Here is a 21331-nt window from a genome sequence, read left to right as displayed (position 1 = left end):
CCGGTTTGAATGAAATTTGTTAGAAAGATAGTTACCCAGGACAAGTACTATGCGGATAAAACCCCGGGATTACGTATCTTTATCTTCGACTACCCGGGCCGAAGGATGAAGGTAGTGTTTTACAATCCGTAACGATTAAATGAGACGAAAAGCTTATGGAGTCTATGGTATTGATTATTATCGACTGACTATTGAACAACAGTCATCCAGGTAAATAGTGTATGCTAAACAAACTTTTATATACATCATACCTATGATCACTATGATCACACAATATATAAACTATTAAGTTAAAAAATACTAATACAATGGATGAATGTCATTCAAATGAATTTATGTACATCGTATACAAGATCACTTAGCAATATATAAACTATTAAGTGAAAAAATACTCATACAGTAGATGAATGTCATTCAAATGAAAAAACCAGAGATATCGAGTAAGAAAACAAAGAAAATCAAATTGAGAACATCCTTTTTTGAGAATGTCAATTAAAAACATAATACTACCAAGTAGCTGTTACATTACCAATTTCTTGTGATCTTATCAATACTACTGTCTTCTATACAAGCAATATTAGGCTACAGAAATTGTTTGTTTCTTTGTTTGAATGCTCTAATCTCAGTAACTACTAATCTACCACTTACAAAACAAACTACCAATTACAAAAGTCTTTTGTCATTGCATGTTTTGTGATCTCTTGAGTGCCCATAGGCTATATAATTACCTCCATGATACTTACCAACTCCTGTTGATCCTGTTGATTCTTTAAATGCTGTTGAATAGCCTGATGCTGCCGCTGCAATGCTTGCTGCTGCAACTGCTGTATCTGCTGTTGCTGCAACTGCTGCAGTTGTTGTTGCTGCAACTGTTGCAATTGCTGCTGCTGTTGCTGTTGTTGGATTATTTGTTGCTGTATCTACAAAATAATGTTGTATTAACAAGTTGTCCAAAAAAATATTTGTTACTTTTTCTTTATCAAAATTTTTTAACCTAATTATTAAGTACTGTAATAGAAATGGAGTATTATTAAGTACTGTAATGGTAATAGAAATGGTGGTTTATAAATGTTGTCTATGCAAACTAGATTTTTAAAATGCTTTAGAGCAAGAAAGCTAAAACACTATTATAAGACAAAACCTCTTCAACGCTACAGTATTTTTCAATTAATTTTTTTTATCTGAACATATTTGTCGTAAAAAAAACAAAAACGAAACATTGCATGCAATTATTAATGTATTTTGATCCGATGGTGAGTGAACAATGTAATTAAATTAATTTTCTGAGGTTATCGATAAGTATTCATACTAATTGACTATAGTTCACATGTTATTTGATAGCTAATCTATGTCTTGTGTATTGCTGGAAAAATTGTTGGAATATTTCATGCCTCTTTTTTAAATTTCTTATATAAAATGAGAATAGCAAATGTTATTCAAATTAAATAATATTCTTGTTAGCGTATATGAAAATATAACACATAATAAAAAATTATGTGTTTTCTGCAGCGCATTTCCCTAGTTTGCTCCAATACACTTCTAATAACTAGGAAATAAGATTTAAGATATTAACAATAACAAAACTGAATGTCATATTACTAAAAATACAATTTAAGTGGACTATACGATGGATGGTAGGATATAAGTTTAATTGTAAATGAACATATGGATGACAGAAAAACATTTCTTACTTGAAGTTTATCATCATCTTCCTTTTGATTTCTGTATCTATAATCCTCCGCTTGGGTGTGACTTTCGGGCTCAGACTTAGGCTGCTTTAGCTCAGGCCTTCTAAATGTGTTATTCTGTTTGTCCAAGGCCAGCAAAGTATTTGCAGCTTCGTATTTATCCTCAGTTGTAATGCCTGCTTTCTGGGCTAAGGTTTCCAAGTACTGTAAAGGACGTTTCACAGGCTTCGCTGCAACTTTGCCCTTGTCCACTGGTGTTCCAGGTGACTGCTTAGGTACCGTCCGAGTTATAGTGATACTGTTCTTATTGAGGTCATCCTTCTTGTCATTCTTGGGCTCTAATGTAAAATAATTCTTCGGATAATTGTCTTTATCCTTTTCACCGTTTAAATTATTATTCTCTATTAATGTTATTGTTGTCGAGTTTGTTACTTTTAATGTTTTGTCTTTTGAGTCTTCTTTAGGTTGGACAGAGGCCCCCGAGCCATGAGTGGGAGACAGGAGCTGTGTGGGGACATGTTGGGAAACCAAATTAGCACTGGGAGCTTCTGGAGGATGCAATTGTTTTTCTGGGGGTTTTGTTAATTGTTGCTGTTGAAAACTTGGACTCTGTGGTTGTTCCTTGTCCTGATCTTTCTTCTTTTGGATGTTGTCTAATATTTCAGATCTAGAAACAAAAATATACAAATGAATAAAGCAAAATCCTTTCAAGAATTTCATTACACTAACGAGATCCAGGCATTCAAGTGCATTTGTTACCATAGTACCTGTAAATATCAGCCATAGCTCGGATGTCACTAGAAATATACTGTAGGATACTTTATCAGAATTGAAGTTTAAGGCGAAAAGGAAACCTTACATTTAACAACGTATCTAGTTTCATGACATTCCCAGGTTAGTAACAAAATGTGTATACATGACAACATTAAACCGTTTAATATTATTATTTGCTTGTCTCTACTCATGTGTTATAGATTACAATGGATGAACTAGTAAAAATCAATAAAAATATACCAAACAACTATCCGGATAGGAAACAAGGAAATTATGTACGAAACTGTCCATCAATGTCAATGTCAAAGTCACTTGGAAACTACAGAGTATATACAAGTAGTGATGCATAATTAAGCGTTTATTGTAATTCGAACAAAAATCAATAATGTCCTAGCCATGTTACAACATTTACTTCTTCTATATACAAATATGGATTTGAGTTTAGATTTAAATTTAGTTATTCTTAAATGCAAATGTATAATTAAAAATCACCCATTTTACGGATAACAGAACTCATGCATTTTTGTATTAGTTACAAGGTATTTAACCCTCTGTTAAGAATATCAACAAACATAAAATATAAAACTAAAGGCGCATACTTTTTAGTGTTCATCATACTTACCATGACTATAATAAATATAAGGTTATTACCACACCTATTTAAGGAAGAAACCTAAATAAAAACGGCTCGTCTGGCATTATTTCACAAGGGGAAGCAAAAAATAATGAAATGTGCGAAAGAGAGAGCATTATGCGAACACGTGTGGCATAAAAGAGAGGTATATAAAGCGCACTAGGGGAGTTGGAGAGCGAACCGGTTCTGCATGTGTGCAGACAGACGGAACCCTCCCCCCTCACTAACCGACCCTCGGGCACGAGAGCCCCACATTGTCGGCATTTCCCCGAAGCGTTGCAATAATAATACCAACTCCCCTCGAATAATAGATGATGCTTTTATTATTATGTATAGAGGCATTCTCAAAAGAAATATGTTGGTATAATTATTTTTTTAAATATCTCATATTATTAATTATTAATAAGTTTATATTTTTATTCTCTGAAGTGACATAAAATGCCAATAGAAGCATAATTTAGAACCACAATTATTTTTAATTTACCACACCAAGCCACACGCGACGCACTCAACCACATCCATTCGCAGCGATAAAGTAAAAAGTAACATAAAATACCTTTTGGTGTAAAAACCATAAGAACAACGTTCCATCGTTTCAAAATAAAGGGTTAACTGAAACGTAAGCGCCGACCCATGCGGCAGTTATTAAAGAAAAAACAAACAAAAAAGGTAAGGATTGAGACATTCGCACGGGTGAAAGTAAACACAACACTTATTATCGACGAAAACGACATACAAACACACTTTATCGACAGTGCGGTGCCCGTCTCATTGCAACAATAACCTCCTTTCCGAATGGCGAAACACAACTGAGGTAAGTGCGCGCGCTACCACCATCTCCCCGCACCCAATCTCTTTACCCCGCGCAACCAACGCTCTGCTCACCCATCGCCAATGGTACGCCCGCTGCCAATGCTAGCCTGTCATTGGTAGACTAGTTTTATGACCGTTCCACAAACAAAACCGGTTGCTAAGAACGGCACGAAAGGGCGCGAGGAACAAAATTAGCGTTTCTGCGTTATTATTATTACTTCTGCTGCTATCCTGCTTACGCTTGATGTTAAAAGCGAGAGAGAAGATATAAAATATTAGCTCTTCGCATCGCCCCGCAGCATACCTTTTTTATACTTTTCTCCAGCCGTTTCTGACTTGTGTAGTAATAGTAATTAAGTAATAAAAATTGAATATACTTACACATAATATACAAAAAAAAAACTGCATACGTTTTTCAAAAATCATAACAAAAACAGTACTTTATAAATACTTTTGTAATATTACTAAGATACCTAAAATTTACTAACTATAGATATCAGTTTCCTTTATTTTTGATTAATAATAATATTCGACAACATTTACGTACTTTGTAACTAAAATTTGCGCAAAATATTTAATTTTATCACGTCCCTTCGCCTATTCACTCGTTACTTGTATTTAAATAATAGACCCTTAACAGGGGATAAACCAGTTTACTTCGTCCTGGAATAAAATGAATAGATATTATGTATTAGTACGTTATAAACATTGAATATCGTCTGATTGGTCGTTGACTACGTAATAACGCGGCCCTTTCGTTTATCTATAGATGCAACACATACCTACAGCTACAATCTACATACTTCCTCCCCTTTAACAGAAATTGTTATAAAAAATATAATATAATATAGCGTATTTATATGGCTAACTGTAAGTTGTTAGTGTTGATTTGAATGTAACATTTACGAAATATAAAAGTAAGATTTCCCCAAAAATAGATTTTAAGTAATGTTGTTGTTGCTATTTTCACTAATATAGCTTGTTACCTACAATACAATTAACATTATAAAAATTTATAATAAATCCTTTTAAGTATCGAAATGTAATCTAACTAAATAATCGATAATTATTAATAATGATTACTTAATACTTCAATGGTAGGACTATAAGGGGTTGTCCATTAATCACGTGAGGCTTGAAAGGGGGGGGAGGGGTTTGATAAAAATCACGAAAATAACACAAGGGGGAGGGGGGGTGGTCTTAAACCTCACTACGTATCACCAATGGGGGAGGGGGGGTTAAAAAATGCTAAAAAAAGATCACGTGATTAATGGACAACCCCTAAACTTATTTCTGAAAGTGTGAGGAACCTAATGCCATCTCGATATTAACACGAAAACTAAAGTATACAATTCTTGTTATAAACATATCATAAAAGCGCCATCTATGGAGCACCCCTTTTGAAATAGACTTAAATTCTGTGTAATAGAATATTAAAAATCGAACAATAATTCAAACTAGCATAATCTGCAACTAATAACTGTAAATAATGCAAATTAACAGATTTCTCTAAAACATCAAACACAACAAGTCATTAAGTTTTTTTCTACAAATTTGGTATGGGTATTATCGTACCTACCTGGCATTTTGCGCGGGGATTCGTTATTCGGTATTCTATTGTATAGTCTGTATAATACATATAAGCGTTTTTGGTTCACCGTAAATAGTGCACTTATTGAAATATTTTTAAATATGGCGCCGACGGTAATTTTTTTAGGAGTGATGATGTTTACTGTAGGTACTTACAGAAATAGTTGTCGACAATTATTGTAGTATTGTTATTGACCATTCAACCATGAACTAAGCTAGATATAATATATTATATAAATTTTAAGTGTTCCTAAAATGTTGTTAACATCTAAGTGAAAACGCGAACCTAGTGTAAACTCGAAAGAGTGATCCAAATTTATATCAACCGATTTAAATTGTTAATGAATTAACAATGTTTTTAATCTAAATTTATATCTATATGTGTTTTAGGCTACCCATTAAATCAACAAGTATTATAAAGTCTTTGTTTTCAATATCATTTGGCATTAATAAGCGAAGATAAATTTTCCAGCGTTAACTTTTTTATTGATATAAGAAACTTTTTTATCAGCAATTACTATAAATAACAAATTTAAATAAGAAACTACATTTATAAAGTTACATATAACTAATTAAAAATCATTGTAATTACGAGTTGCTTGATTGTTGACATAGAGGGTGACGTCTTGAATTGCCTTGGAATCAAAACTTGCAGCTATGTCTAGGTTAAAGTCGCGATTCCTAATCCCTTCGGCTGTATACAATGCTAAAGTTGTTTGGGTACAAAAAGTTGAACCGCATTTTTTGTACGTCAGTTATATTGAGCTAGGCACTAAGGACTGTACTTGTAGTAACTAATTAGTAATTTGTGATAAGGTGCCTCAGCCATTTTTTATATTGTATACCATGGCTTCAATTACTAAATAAATTTTTATTCGAAACATTTTTGTCACAAAATACAATATAATATCTTTTTATTTTTAGAGTTAAAAAAGTTTCTTATTTAATAGACATTATGACTTCATATAGCTATATGTATTATCACTATAATAGTTATGTATCCAGTACTAAAAAATTCAATGTACAGAACCACTCAATATGCATTTTGACAATGGCTATATAAAATAAAGTGGTAATAAATTTAGCCCTAGTAAATATCGATTAACTTTCCAGGTAATATATTGTTATTGTGTAGAATAGAGACTTTTTTGTTTAGAAAAAAAAAACATGTGTGAGAGGGAGAGGTAGGAATGATCCAATGGCAAGACGCCATTTTTCATTTTTTGCTTCCGGCAGAGCCGCTACCTACCCGGCGTATATTGTAGGGTTGCATACGACTTGAACATCAATGGATGTAGAACTATTTTTTTGGGGAATAAAGAGGAGAAAATATATTTTAGTACAATATACAGATCGTAACATAAAAATGTTACGATATTGTGTTTTGAGAAAAATATTTATTTAACTTTTTCTAACAGCGCCATCTATAATTTATACCGAGAACTTTATATCGTTTGTCTACATCGGTAAATATTACGACTCAGCATACCATTCTACAGAATTACTTTGACAACAGATGGCGCTTATTTTAATGAATTAAAGATAACTTTAACTACTAATACGAGCTAGTGTACTATTTTGTATTCGCTAAATCCATAAATCGCTGCTGACAATCTAGCACTAAAATTAACATGTTTTTAAAGTTTATAAGGTAAATTGTATCTAGTATTACTGATCTACTTAGAATAACATCGAACTAATTCGGATAGGTATTGGGCCATCTCATGTTCTTTGTTATTGATTATAAATATTTTTTTATTGTACAGCAATTCATTTCATCTTCCGTACTATGTCTTAATGAATTATAATTTGAACTCTCATAGGAGACCTGCGACTCTGCAGAGGGAACATATTATACGCTGACAATGACTGTAGGCAACTAATCAAGTAATTAATACATCTCTCATTTGATACCGCACCAATAAAGATATAGAAGAATATGAAGACAAAATTTTGACATAAATATGCATATTCAGTGTTTCTCTAATAATAACGTAAGTCTGTCATCCATCACAAACCTAAATTCATCAAGCTATAATCATTAGAGAGAGTATCAAATATATTTATTATATCAAACTTAATATACCTACTTATACAATAGAAAAACATCGCCCTAGTGAAATCTAGGCCCGGTCAACCCTTTGCTATTTCAATCATTTGATTAAATTACTTACAAACAGCAGCTATTAGGTATATGGTACACTACGCGCGGCCAGGTTGCACACATTTGCAAATGGCATTTGTATATATAGACGTAATAATATATACCTACAGCATATTAGTTCTCCATTGTGAATAGGGACTAGGGCTAAACGGGAAGGGTAGGCCAGGGCTAACTTGTAAAATTATTGTATGATTAAGAAGGCCTCATCAAAAATGTATGGTTAATTTATGTCAGTTGTGCACAAATTGATGCTCAATTCTGAAACAGATGTGTATTTAGAAATTTTACTCAGACGAATGAGCAAATGAATTTAGAAAACCGCATTATTTTTGTACTCTAAAATTGAAATGGCTAGATACAAAAATTAGAGACTGTCCAAAACTTTTTCAATTATGAAATTCAATGAGAAGAATTGTTTCTGATAAGTTGCGGAAATTAAAGAGCAAGTCTGTGAACAATGGGCGCATTCTTTTTTAAAATTTTGCATTTTCTGCAATAGCGGTACTTTAATTATTTACGAACGTCCATGCACTATGTCTAGTTTTTCTTAACTCACGTAGTATTAAAGATACCTAAATAAATTTCAGATGCATTGCAGATGCATTGTAGAGCACATGTAATTATGTAGTTGACAACTGTTATGCAATAGGTAAGTTAAAATGTTGTCCTACCAACTACCATAACATTCAATAAACCTCTAGACAATAACACTCTAGTAGATACTTGATACGCTTAAGTAAGAAGAGTTATGCACATTTATTTACTAAAAATATCATAATACTGCTGGGACACAGGCCCCCTATGAGGGTTCAGGCCATAATCAGGCCGTAATTACTAAAAATATGTTATAATGATATCTGAGCGGATTTGGTTATGTGTACCAATGCTCGAAAAAGTAAAAGAAAACATCGTAAATAATCGACATGACCAAGAATCAAAAGTTCAAAGATATGTGACATCTGCCCCGCACTTGGCCAGCGTGATGGATTATGGCCTGAACCCTCATATGAGGCCTCTGTCCCAGCAGCCCTGGAAGGACAGATACTTGTATTGTTAAACAGTTCCCATTGCTTCACCCACTTGACCTGTGCCTCAGATTTGTATCTCCATGTGAACATCCAATGAACTGTATTAAAGTATACAGTATGATTGTTTCTACCTAAAATATAGTTTTGGTTAATTATAGTATCTTCAAATCCATATTTATGCAGTTCACCTAAGAATGGGGTATTAATAGGGTAGATCTTCTAGATGGTATAATCCGCTCTAAGTCACATTCCTATTATGTTGGGTAGACACAATTTTAACAATATTCTGTTCGACTCTACGGTTAAGTAGAGCTTCTGACGCTATATCGCTATATCGATTTACTCATTCCACCAATCGAAATCACCTTTCCATGTTTGCTTTGTAGTCTATCATGTTTCCGAAATATTTAACGTTGATTGATTTTATGCAATCTATGCATTTTATTCAAATATCTGGTAACAGCTTATACACATATCTAGAGGGGGCTTATAGCAAATTAGGGTGCGTATAAGTGTTCCAGGCGTACGGTTAAGGGCGGCAGATTCATAATAATGTGTAGATTTGTTTGACACGAGAGATAACATAACTTGTCAGTGCAATTTTGTGTTTATTGTTTTTCTTTAACGGGGACCACAACCTGTCGAAAGCACTTGGAAGAATCATAACTTGATCTCAGTAAAATAATAAGATCATCATAAACAGACGCTTACAGTAGAAACAAAAGAGATAGCATGTGTCAGAAGGGGACAAAAGAAATAACCTTTCCATAAATCGGTCGGTCGCAGTTTTGAAAACAATTTTGAAAACACAACAGTTTTGAAAACAATATTATGGTACCCAAATGACCTGGGTCCTATTACGACTTCGCTTCGCTTTGCTTTCGCTGACTGGTCTGTCTGTCTACCTGTGTGCCGGTCTGTGCGTCCACTTGTCCCCAGCATCTCATTAACTGTGACAAAGAGGACATTTTCAGATATGATGTATTCTGTTACCGCTATAACAACAAATAATAAAAAAATCGAGGTTAAGATGGAACTTTTCTTATTCATTTTTTTTTGCTTACGCTTTCTTGTACGGGAATCCTTCGTGTCACTGGTCTGACTCGCGACGATTCCACTCTTTTGATATTAAACAGTACAATACAAAGTAATAGAAGGAATCTTTGGATTGGATGATCGTAATGGCAATAATATTTACAGTATGTACGAAAATAAAATTTCAGTATAAATATACAGCATTTTAATAAGTTAGATAGCTGACCCGGCAATACAAATACTTCGTTTGTGCCCATTTACGTTTTGTCTCTTTTCATCTTGTGTTTACCCCATGTCCTTGGCTTTTTATCTATCTCGCTCAATCGCATGGGTGTTAGTCCATCGGCCAATGAACCCCACAGCTGTAGCCAAACGTCATATTGCATTGTTATTAAAACAGTAGAAATTATAGACAAGTCACCATAAACCATATTTTGAGCACTTAAGGAAAAACAAACAAAAAGCAGTCCCGAACGTTGTTTGTAAAATATAACTATAATTGTGAAATGAATGTTATTTGTGATTTCCTTCTAAAGAGCATTTAATTGGTCATGTTTTCTATTGTTTTATAACCAGACCTTTATACTGATATCTCATGTAGTCACCTATATGTATACAAGTAAGTAAGTATTAAGCAAAAAATAACAGCTATAAGTAGGTAGGAAAAGTAATTTATTAGATTTATCATTTTTTAGTATTTAACAAACAATAGAATTAGTATACCCAGTATCTTTGCAATAATGAGTAACAAATTTCTAACTGTATGTATAAAGAAGGTCGTTCAAACTTCAGTCTTAAGCCAAGCCAAAATACATATCTCCAAAAAAAAATTTGTAAGCTTAAGCTATCGAAGAATTTCTCAAAGCTATTAAGCTATATATATTTTTTTATATTTTCAAACACGTAATAATAATAAAGTAGAAAACGTTTTCTATCACCTGATACAATATTTTCCTTGTATATTCTTCAATCGTTTGTGGATGTTAGCGTTTAATATGCTGGCGTATACCTATACCTATGTTGGGTATCCATAGTCTCCCCAGCAAGGGCTGCATCGATCGCAGGGAAGCGACCCTCGTACGACGCACCCCCGACGTTACGTAAATCTGAGTTACGCTCGTAATAAAATGACGTAAAGGAACATTGACCGACATCAGGCGACTTTGAAAGTTTCCTTGTCTTCTGTGTCAACCTGTTACTTGGTATTTGATGACACGCGATAAACGCTTCATGAACGCATTTGTGACTTTTTCCATTATTATTTCTGATTTGTTTTAGTATCAACATCTTTATTCCAATGGGTATAGGAGCTAAATTACAATATCCTTTGCAAGGATAGATTACTATCGATAAAGATCGAAAATGGACAAACGGTTGATGGGAATATAATGATTTTAAGTTTGTTGAATTTATCTCCGCTTGGATTAATAACAAAATTAGGGTTTATTCGAGCGAATCCGGGGTGGGTAACTAATTTTTTTTAATTCATGTCTTGTTTGATTATACAGCGTAAAATGCGACATCTTCTATATAAAAATAAGTCGGATTTCCTTCCTGACGCTATAACTCTAGAACGCACGAACCGATTTCCACGATTTTGCATTCGTTGGAAAGGTCTCGGGTTCTATGAGGTTTATAGCAAAGGAAATTGGCGAAACGGAGTTCGCCGGGTTTGCTAGTTTTATATAAAAACTGCCTGTGATAAAGGAAAGTATTCTACTTAATTTCATAAGACATGAGAGAAAAGGCTTATTAAAATACAAACTGTAGAATGGTTACCTTATTAAAAAACATACAAAGCTTATAAGTTTTAATTAACACATAAGCCTTTGAGGACTTTTTCTAATGTCGAGATGTTAATGAGACGTAGATTTCTGAGCACCCGGAGACTCCTTAACATCTGGTTTCAAAGTTTAGAGCTATTTATTTATTTGTGACGTCATAAAAATGTAATTGCCTCATTTTTTTTAAAATGACTGATGATGATTGAAAATATTACTTTTTTGTTTTATTGGTAATTGTTGTCATTTAGTTCCATTTTCAAATCTGGGTGGTGTTTCCCTTCCCAGGAATATCTTTACCATTGATGTAAATAAATACGGTATGGGATGTCCACATAAGTACCAAATGGAAATTGAGCGGATCCATCCGACTACATTTATAAATACTTAAAGATGTAGTTTTTTATATTTTATAATATAATCAGATGAAAGGGACAGTAAATATTGTTTTTACCGTGCGCGAGCGGGCTAAAGTGTAACTCTTCATCAGCATATTAAAGGAAAATTTCGCACAGACAACGAATTTACACAAACAAAATGTATTCGAGAATGATAAGTGAAGTTTGAGGCTATGAAGGATTTACCAAAAAATTTATACTAAAAATATATGTAGGTACATATTATTTATTTTATAAAATCCAACCATTACAAATCTCGAAACAAACTTTACCCAAGAGAGTTTAATTCTTAATTTAGTTTCCGTCGCATGGACCCCGTTGCCGTGTGTTTTCCGGGGTAAAAATTATTCTATGTTCGTCTTCTAGTTCTAAGCTACCTCTGCAAAATTTCCAGTCAAATCCGTTAATCCGTTCTTGAGTTATAAGTAGTGTAAGTAACACCACTTTCTTATATATATAAGAAAGAATTTAGATATAGATATACTTTTCAACTTAATAAGATTACTTACTACCTAATAAAAGTGAGGCTACTAAGTCAATCAATTTTATTTAAGAAATTTTGTCATGTTTTTCTTAAATAAAAAAATAACAGTTTTTGGTACCACATCCCTATTTTTAATTAATTTATGAGATGGTAAATAAAAAAAACGATGGACGAAACGAAAATAAAAAATCGCAATTACCGCCGATTTTCATAGAGAAATAAGGAATCTTTGTAAATAATAAAAACCCAAGCACTTAGTAAATTGAATTTTTACATAAATTTTAACGTTATATAAATAAAGTGTAAAACCAATAGTAGCACATATTTTAATTATTATAACTATCATCTACTATTAACCTACAACTTTGCTATTGAACTTTTTTCCACAGAACTTAGTTTTGCCGGAAATCGAGAAAACCCGCTCTTTGTCCCTAAGAACCCCCGAACACCCACTTCCTGAGCTAGTTAGTGCTCATCGCTCGTAATATGTTATGTTTCCTCTCACTTTTGTTATATTCTCTTCCTTTTCTAATGGTGAAACCAGTCTACTATAAATTTTTATGTATCAAAAGCTTTGCACTTGAGAGCTATGAGATCAAATGAAAAAAATATGAAAACATTAATATTAAGCTATAAAGTAGGAGTGAGCTTTATGACTTTTTTAATAATGAGGTTGCATTTTTTAAATGACAGGGTTGAAAAATAAAAAAATAGTAATTACTGAAGTTATATATGTATTTTATATAGATTAGTTCAGTAAGGATTATTTTTTTATTCATGCTCATAAAAAGCTTTACGAAAAAACATCTTCAATGACATACCAAGTACAGGCCCTTTAAAACAACAGTTTGGCACAAGAGAAAATTAATACAGAATAAGAATAACATTGTAAAGAAATTCCACGGAAAGTGAACGTTGTTTCAAATGAGTTCGCACGTACTTAGCAATTATCTCAGCCATTTCGACAAAGCTCACAAGATTTCGCAGCTCGTTTGACAGGTCCTCAAGTTATAAAGGAAGCGCCGCGCGCGACACAGCAAGGCCAACGTCATGCTTGACCGCTTCAGTGCACATCATTCATTTGAACTGAGTGACGAAAATGCTTTTAGGGTTCAACGCTATATGACAATTTCATCAGAGAAAGAAGCGGTATACAAATCCATTTTATCACTTTTCTGTGTAAAATAAAAATGGGTTATTCTACTAACGGTTTCGCCTTGCGAACTAGTTATGTTTCTCACGATTTGTCTTTAATGCAAGTCAATATGAGCAAGAAGAGAGGAAGAAAGACTTGATGTTTCCCGTGTTGTTAATCGCTTAATGTTATCCAAACCTTAACTCCGGTTTGAATCACAAAACACACGCAACTTATTATTGTGTGGGACCTAAACAGTTAGCGAATAATTTGCTCTGTGTAAGTAGGTAAGTACTCTTTGATTGTATTCGGGTGCAAAACTTAAAAAATGTATCTACTGATATGCACAGATAAATATTAAGTACTAATCCCTTTTGTTAAATGCTCGGGTAAAAAGCAACAAAAGAAAACATGAATAACCCTCACAGAGCCTACTTTAATGACGCCAGTTAGCGGTTAACCCTTGAATAATTACTCAATGAGGCCAACTGACTGACCCGCTGCCTGAACCGAATCGTAATAACAATCGTACCAAAACTAAGCGTAAACTTTGTTACGTAACAATGGTTAACTCGGAAACTGTTTAACCTGGCAATATTGAATTGTAGATTGTAATGTAGTCGGTGTGAACTGTGAAACCAGAAACCTCTTAAGATTAGCTAATGAATTAGTCGAAGTGTTTTATTTAATACAAGTAACATAATATGACTTTCACTAGAAAGAGTTATTAGAACTTTTTTTTTTATATCGACTGTTATTTAATGTTTATTACATTTTCTCATTTAAAAGGATCATAAGATTTGTTTTGTATTGAGATTTATAGATTATAAAAACCTATTATTTAACCAAGTAATACACAAATAGCATTAATAATATAAAGTAATTTTTCTTAACAGAAACATTATCTCAAAATTAAATTCCCAAAAAACAGTAATTCTAAATAACATTTCAAGTAATTTTAATAAAAATGTAAATAAATAATTCCTCAGAATATTTAATCATAAAGAAAAGTCTTTATTCGACTGCGCCTAAAAGGCTACCTTTTTGTAATGAAGGTGTGTGTTTGTGAGTGTGTGTGTAGGTTAATATGTTATAGTTATATCTTTTCGGTACGCTCTGTAGTATAAACTGTCCGATAAATTGTAGCTTGAGACGCGTCTTTTGTATCATTTATATTGAAAAACATAATGCCTATATTTTGATTTTTTTTTCCGTTTCACATACATAGGCAGATTTTGACCATAGTCCCATCTGCTAGAAAGTGGTGACGCGGTATAAGTCATTTTTAACAGGGAAATAGATTCCCATTTTCCACACCATACAAAGTGCCTGTTAACCTGCCTCTTGAATGTTAAAAAAGAGACAGTAGGAATAAAGCGACAATGAAAGAGGAGAATATTAAATTGTCTTTGTAAAGCAATTCTTTAAGTTCGACAACGGATATACCATCTTAGCGCGTGGGCGAACTAAAGGTTCACCCTGGTAGTGAAATGCTCAAGGGTGTCCCCCCTTGAGGGGATCACGAACCTCGACTTGGGCTTTCGATGACGGAAGGGGTTGTAAGGATCGTACTCGAAACAACGGCAAACCTCATTTCGACGGCGAAGACTGTGTACGGACGCTATCTCGCTTCTATCGCTTTGGTGATTTCGTTATGGGAATCGATCAAGACGTATCTTGGTCATCTTCGAGACCGAGTAGGATCTGGTCGCGGGTAGTACGTACACTAACGGATTGGGATGGGATTAGGTCTTGTCGAAGTAACGTTCGCACGCCGTTCTTGCATGGGTAGAAGTTGGTAGTTCTAGGTCCCAATTTTTTTCCTGCTCGACTCCCAGAATATGTCGGATGCATATGCAGGTCGGATGAAGCATGATCTCCAGCTTCATATATTAGCGAAATAAACCTAAGTTAATTTTTAATTTTACCTTACCTTTATGACGCGGTCCATGTAATTCCAATAATACGGCCTTAGAGTTTAGGCCCCGCATATTGAATTGCAAGCCAGTTAGTCCACCTTGCGGTGAAAATCAAAAGATGGTGGTAAAAGATGGCGGCTGTCACAAAATGTCACATTAAATATTTTGCACATCTTACTCTATATATTTGCTTATACTAATATTATAAATGCGAAAGTTTGTAAGGATGTGTGTGTTAGTTGCTCTTTCACGCAAAGTTACTGAACCGATTGCAAAGAAATTTGGTACGTAGACAGCTGGACAACTGCAATAACATATAGGCTTTTTATCCCGATATTTCTACGGGATACGGACTTACGCGGGTGAAACCGCGGGGCGCAGCTAGTATATAATATATATAAGAATACTATGCTTCTAATACGCATCATAGTGAATCTTTCCAGGATTAAGGTAGTTTATTGCGGAAAACGATCGACGATTATATAACGCTTTCCTAACAATCTCCATGGGCAAAAATCTATACTATAATAAAAATGGTCGGGGTCAAATTCTATACATTGAAGATATTTAGATTTTTTTTTTGCTGTCGATACTGAAATATAAAATGAAATTTAAAAAAAATTGTCTGTCTGTCTGTATCTCGAATGAGAATCACGCAAAAACTACTGAACAGATTTGATGAAACTTGGTATGGTTATAGCACCTACTCCGACGGAGGATCTTATTTACTTATCATCCCGGAAATCGATACGGTGTTTGAGGGTGAGGGGTGAAAGTCAATCTAAGTATTTATTGACAAAAGCGACCGCGAACGTGACAATACAATAAAATCGTCGTTGCGACCTCAAAGAATAAACAGGCAAATAAACAAGTTTTGGTTTTTTATAATATAAAACTAGATTTAATAAATATTTCTCTATAACATTTACTTTATAATCGCGCTAGTGGACCCCAGCCCAGTTCGCTGGGCAACCAACAATATAATTACGTGTTTTACCTTAAAGCGAATTATGAATAACGCAATAAGACAGAAATATAGATAAGTATTTCTGTCGCGTGGTCAATGGAAATTCTAATGTTAATGAGATGATTCAGTGGTAAAAAGTAGCCCATATGTACATCTAAGCTTCTAATTAACATCACACAAAAAATTCTGAAACGTAATTATATAAATAAATATAGTTCCATTGCTACGTAAAAAAAGACAACCGAATAAAGTAACATCCTTTCGTATTTATAATATCAGTTAGGATAGCAAGGATGTTACTTACTCAAGAGTAATGTGGTTACCATTTGTTGAATAATTTTGTCTCTTTCATTCAAATCATCTCGGAAATTGCCCCTTTTAATTCATTCCATGTATATAATACTAGCGGTCCGCCCCGGCTTCGCCCGTGATTCTTATATAGCCTATAACCTTCCTCAATAAATGGGCTTATCTAACACTGACAGAATTTTTCAAATCGAACCAGTAGTTAGTAGAGATTAGTGCGTTCAAACAGACAAACTCTTCAGTTTTCTAATATTAGTATAGATTAACGACGCCAAAAAACTGTCTTGTGGTTCTATAGCGAAAAAATTTCATGGATTTAATGATTATCTAAGACTAGGTAGCTTTTGTTCTTCTTGAAAGAGCTGCCCCAAGGCTTTATTTACGTCTCCTGTCCAGAACAGATCGGCTGCTACAAAGAGTGCAGGATGCGTAACGCTAGCAGTAGTACTATAGTAAGTATTCCATCATGTAGTCACGTCACGCCATTCTTAAAGAAGCATCACGCTCTTTTTAAGCTCAAAGCGAGATGGAAACCACATATGGCTTCTTTGCATAAGATTGATTAGACCCGTACGCTACCCGTACCCGTACGAGTAGATACCTGTAGGAAAAGCTTATCTGGACAACGGGCAGTCGAAATGTTGCATGCAAAAATTACGCTCAGCTCATAGATCTTCTAATTTTAAAGGCAGCTTCCGCTTTGCAACCTCATAAATATGGAACGACTTGCCCCTACTGGTTTATAGGCTATTGATGAATATAAGTATGTATAGAAAACATCTTATAAACTACTTAAATGATGAAAGGCGAAGGTTGGATAAGTACTAGTGCTGTTTTATTATATTTCTTTTAATTAAATCCAGCACCAGGCTCAAGCCTAGCCAAGCAAAAGCTGAACTAGATGCCTTTTGTAGGTAGTTACATTAGGTCACTTTTATTACGTTGTTTTGTTAGGGATTAAAGCAGTTTTTTGTTATCTTCTTTTTGTCGCAATGTTTCGTTCAATAAATGTTTTTCCTTTCTTATCAATTGTAAAACTTTATTAATTACCATTTAAAATATACCTTCCTTATTCATGTCAGATAGGGACTTCCGTGTTTACTGTGACTAACTTGTGTTTTAAAGACAATAATATTGCTGGCAAGCATAATCTTCACTTACCCAAAATTTCATAAAATTGGTCCAGCCGTCTCGGAGCACTTTAGTAACTAGCACCGTAACGCGAAAATTTTAACACGCTTATATTAGTTTCACAGTATGTTTGTATGAAAAATTGAATTTGAAGGAGTAGGTTCATTAGGCACGAATTTGACCCATTTCATTCACATTCAGGACAGATTTCATTCAAATTTTGTAGGTACACTTATCTTGATAATTATTGTATTGTAAGTTGTAACCGTTCCATTTTTACAATACAATAATTTGATGAGTTATTTGATTATCCTGAATAGAATTGCCGGGTTTAAATAATTTCCTTTTAATTCCCTAATAATTTCCTTTGTAAACTCTGTAGATTTATATCATTAAAGCGTGTTCGTTAGTTTATTTTAACTATATTTATTATAAGATATTAGGTATACGATAGTCTCAAATCAATTTGAACATTAACTCCGTATCAGATCTGAGATACAAATCTGAGCATCATTCAACTATTTTCTGAATATCTAAAAAGCCCGTCAAGGTTGCTATCGTGTAACTTTAAAACGCAGTCCATTCAATGCACAAAAGTACCAAAACTTTAAAAAAAAACTGTTTAAACTTTTGATTAATTAAATACTTCTAGCTAACGACTCGTACTTAAATTTTGAAGCGCTGACAACAACGGCTAAGTTATATATAGTGTCCATGAAATTTCAAAAGTCTTTAACTTCAGTTCAGTTCTTGTTCAAAAATTTATAATAAGACTTTTTATGAGCAATTTTGTTGCTGTGAAAATGCCGCATACCAATGTACTTTTAATTGTTCGCTCTAAGTACATATTTACAGCTTAACTTGTTCTGGCGTATAAAAATACTAAAAAAAAATTGCGGCGTTGTCATGGTAGTCATATTTAAGATTAAAAACAGATTTAAAATTTGTTTATTAAAAATAGATTTAAACTGTCATGATATGAATGACAATATAATCTAAATTCAGATTTTATATTATTTTGAGGCTTTCTCTTAACACGCATCGGTCCTGAAGGCTCTGTGATTGTATCATAATGTATCATATTATTACTAATCCCCTTTAATTACTTGTTGTTTCAAACCACCAAGTTTATTCATTCAAATATTTCACTATACCTAATGTCAAAACTTATTCATTTTGTCTAAGTCCTCCTCACTTTAAATGCACGCAACTAACAGGCATAGTTTCATCGTCTTACATAGAACATTTGATATTCTCTCTACTTATAAACTACAAACTTACAATACATGCTTCGATATGACTTTCAATTCAGTACATCAGTCAACAACAAAGTTGAGAGCAAGGTGGGTAGACCATTTACAGCCACAACCCTTTGAAAGCCTAGTTTTTTAAAGATGATAAAAAGATATTAAGCATTTAATGTTTCGCTTGTAAGAACTCAATTTTTAAGATGAACGACTTATTTATAATCTTGGTTTTTTTAGGATCCTGTATCTTGCAGGGCCATTTGTGAAGACCTAAATTGAATTACTTTACATTAATAACATATTTAATAAATAATGACATATCAGAAAACAAAGCACTATTTAATTATTGTTTCCTTCGTTCATCCAGTTAACAAACGAAATAAAAGTGTTGTCTTTTAATGTGGCCCTGTGCCACCCATCTTAATATGTGGTTTTAAAACAGGATTTAATAAGTTGATACGCATTGTTTATCTACTATTATCCTGTTCTGAATACATTGGTTTAGAAGAAGATAAGAAACACAGGAGAACTAAAAGTTCGGCCGTAAAATTGAGCCGCTAGTTTACGCGAATTTAGGTTTAGTATGACAATATTTGACCACTTTTGAATGGATAATATTTATGTACCAGTTCTAGTTTTTCGGCTAAGTTATAGCTGAAATATGTTCGTAATTCATTACAGATTTATAATCCTATAATAATCCTGGTCATAGATTTATACAACATAGGAATAGTAGTACCTGTACTCTAATAACACACGGAAGTTAATACGTCCAAGAAATATGGTTTCTTAGAATCAATTCTCTTCGCATACTATGCATAATGAAATGAAACCAGCTCGTCTTACAAACTGACAAAAGAATACACCGCGTTTTTCTAAGAAGAGACTCTGACAAACAGGCAACACTTTTCTTTAATTTTTCGGAGAAATAAAAAAAATGTAAAAAAAATAGCTCTAATACTGATTTAGTACCTACCTACCTATCTCCTTATTTACATTTTATTTTGCATAAAAATTTAGAAAAAGGATAGATAGTACAGCATTTCTATGACTATTCATTGTCATATACATTTTGGTTTTGAGGAAAGGTGTCTCCTCAAATAAGAATTTTTAGGCCACTCACCTAAATTGAGTGTGCACCTCAGTGCGAACTTTCAACAGCTACAATAAAGCTGGATACTTAAAATCAGAAAGTTATGATGTCTATTTACATCTTATTAATGCAAGATATGTAGTTTAAACATAGATCACAATAACCTTCAAAATTGTAAGGATTAAATGGGATTAGTAGGTATAGAAAATCATTACAAACATGATCAACTGTCGAGTCGGTTCCATGTTCAGGCGCGTATTTCCGAACATATTTGGGTGTAACAAAAGACGAGCAGGTAAAGGACCCATCCAATAAAAAAACCCGTATCTAGCCACTCACAAATTTGGGTAGTGTTCTACGATTTGGCAACGTCGCTGTCACTTGTAAGTTTCGTCGGGTGAGTCGAACGGCAACGTCGCCTGGGTCGGAATCCGTCAAAGCTAGCCGGTTGCAATGTAATAATAATTTTTGTTGAGTGTAACGTACTGTATAAATGGTTATGCCATAAGCATAAGGACGTTCAGTCCGGTTTTGTAGACTAAACAGTAGGTGTCCCGTGTCAGTCATTCGCACGGTGTGATCGCAACTTTGCCGCGTGCGTGTTTGAAGAGTAAATTTTTATTTGTGCACATAACAGTACCGTGATTTTAGGAGCATTAGCTATTCGTGTTGATCAACGCCTTCATTTATAAAGTGATAGTGTACCTAGTTTTAACTTTGGATGTATTTATTATTATAATATTAGAATTAAAATTATACTTAGCACCCGGTTTTAGGAACCGCGTGAAATATCGGATCAAGACGTATTGTTATCTACATATTTTTTTTTATTTACATTTTACAACCTTACATTTGTTGCAAAATTTGCATGAATACCCTCGACGTTTGATTTACTAATATGTATTAAAAAGTTGTGAATTTTTATTTTGATTTTAGATTTTTGCTTATTATTTACACTTTAACTATTAAACTATAAACCATCAATTTTTTTTCAATTATCGAACACCTCTGGAACATAGACCTAAGTAATGTTATGTTAAGCAGAACAATCAGTTAACACAAATAATAAAATGGAAACTGTCGTTGTTTATAAAGTTTCTAATGAAGTATCCATTAAAGCTTTTCCGTGATAAAAATGTGGTTT

At 33.5% G+C, this 21331-nt stretch overlaps 1 protein-coding gene across 8 annotated transcripts in view; it reads right to left on the bottom strand.

Moving 5' to 3' along the window:
• The window catches only part of LOC119835926 (polyhomeotic-proximal chromatin protein-like), a 34121-nt gene extending 30187 nt beyond the window's left edge, over positions 1-3934 (bottom strand). For 3 of the 8 annotated variants that reach the window (XM_038361058.1, XM_038361059.1, XM_038361062.1), the window contains exons 1-3: positions 3653-3934; positions 1692-2355; positions 744-920 (exon numbers count right to left, since the gene is read on the bottom strand). In XM_038361058.1, the coding sequence (XP_038216986.1) occupies positions 744-920; positions 1692-2355; positions 3653-3687 (876 nt within the window). In that variant the 5' untranslated portion in view covers positions 3688-3934. Of the gene's footprint in view, positions 1-743; positions 921-1691; positions 2356-2455; positions 2747-3652 lie in introns of those variants that run through there. The other 5 variants (XM_038361060.1, XM_038361064.1, XM_038361063.1 and 2 more) reach the window with 3 other exon arrangements.
• Between the last annotated feature and the right edge of the window lie 17397 nt (positions 3935-21331).

The sequence above is a fragment of the Zerene cesonia genome, chromosome Z (assembly GCF_012273895.1).
Source record: "Zerene cesonia ecotype Mississippi chromosome Z, Zerene_cesonia_1.1, whole genome shotgun sequence".
NCBI lineage: Eukaryota > Metazoa > Arthropoda > Insecta > Lepidoptera > Pieridae > Zerene > Zerene cesonia.
Note: the sequence above shows the minus strand (reverse complement) of the source record. Positions and strands in the feature narration are given on the sequence as shown.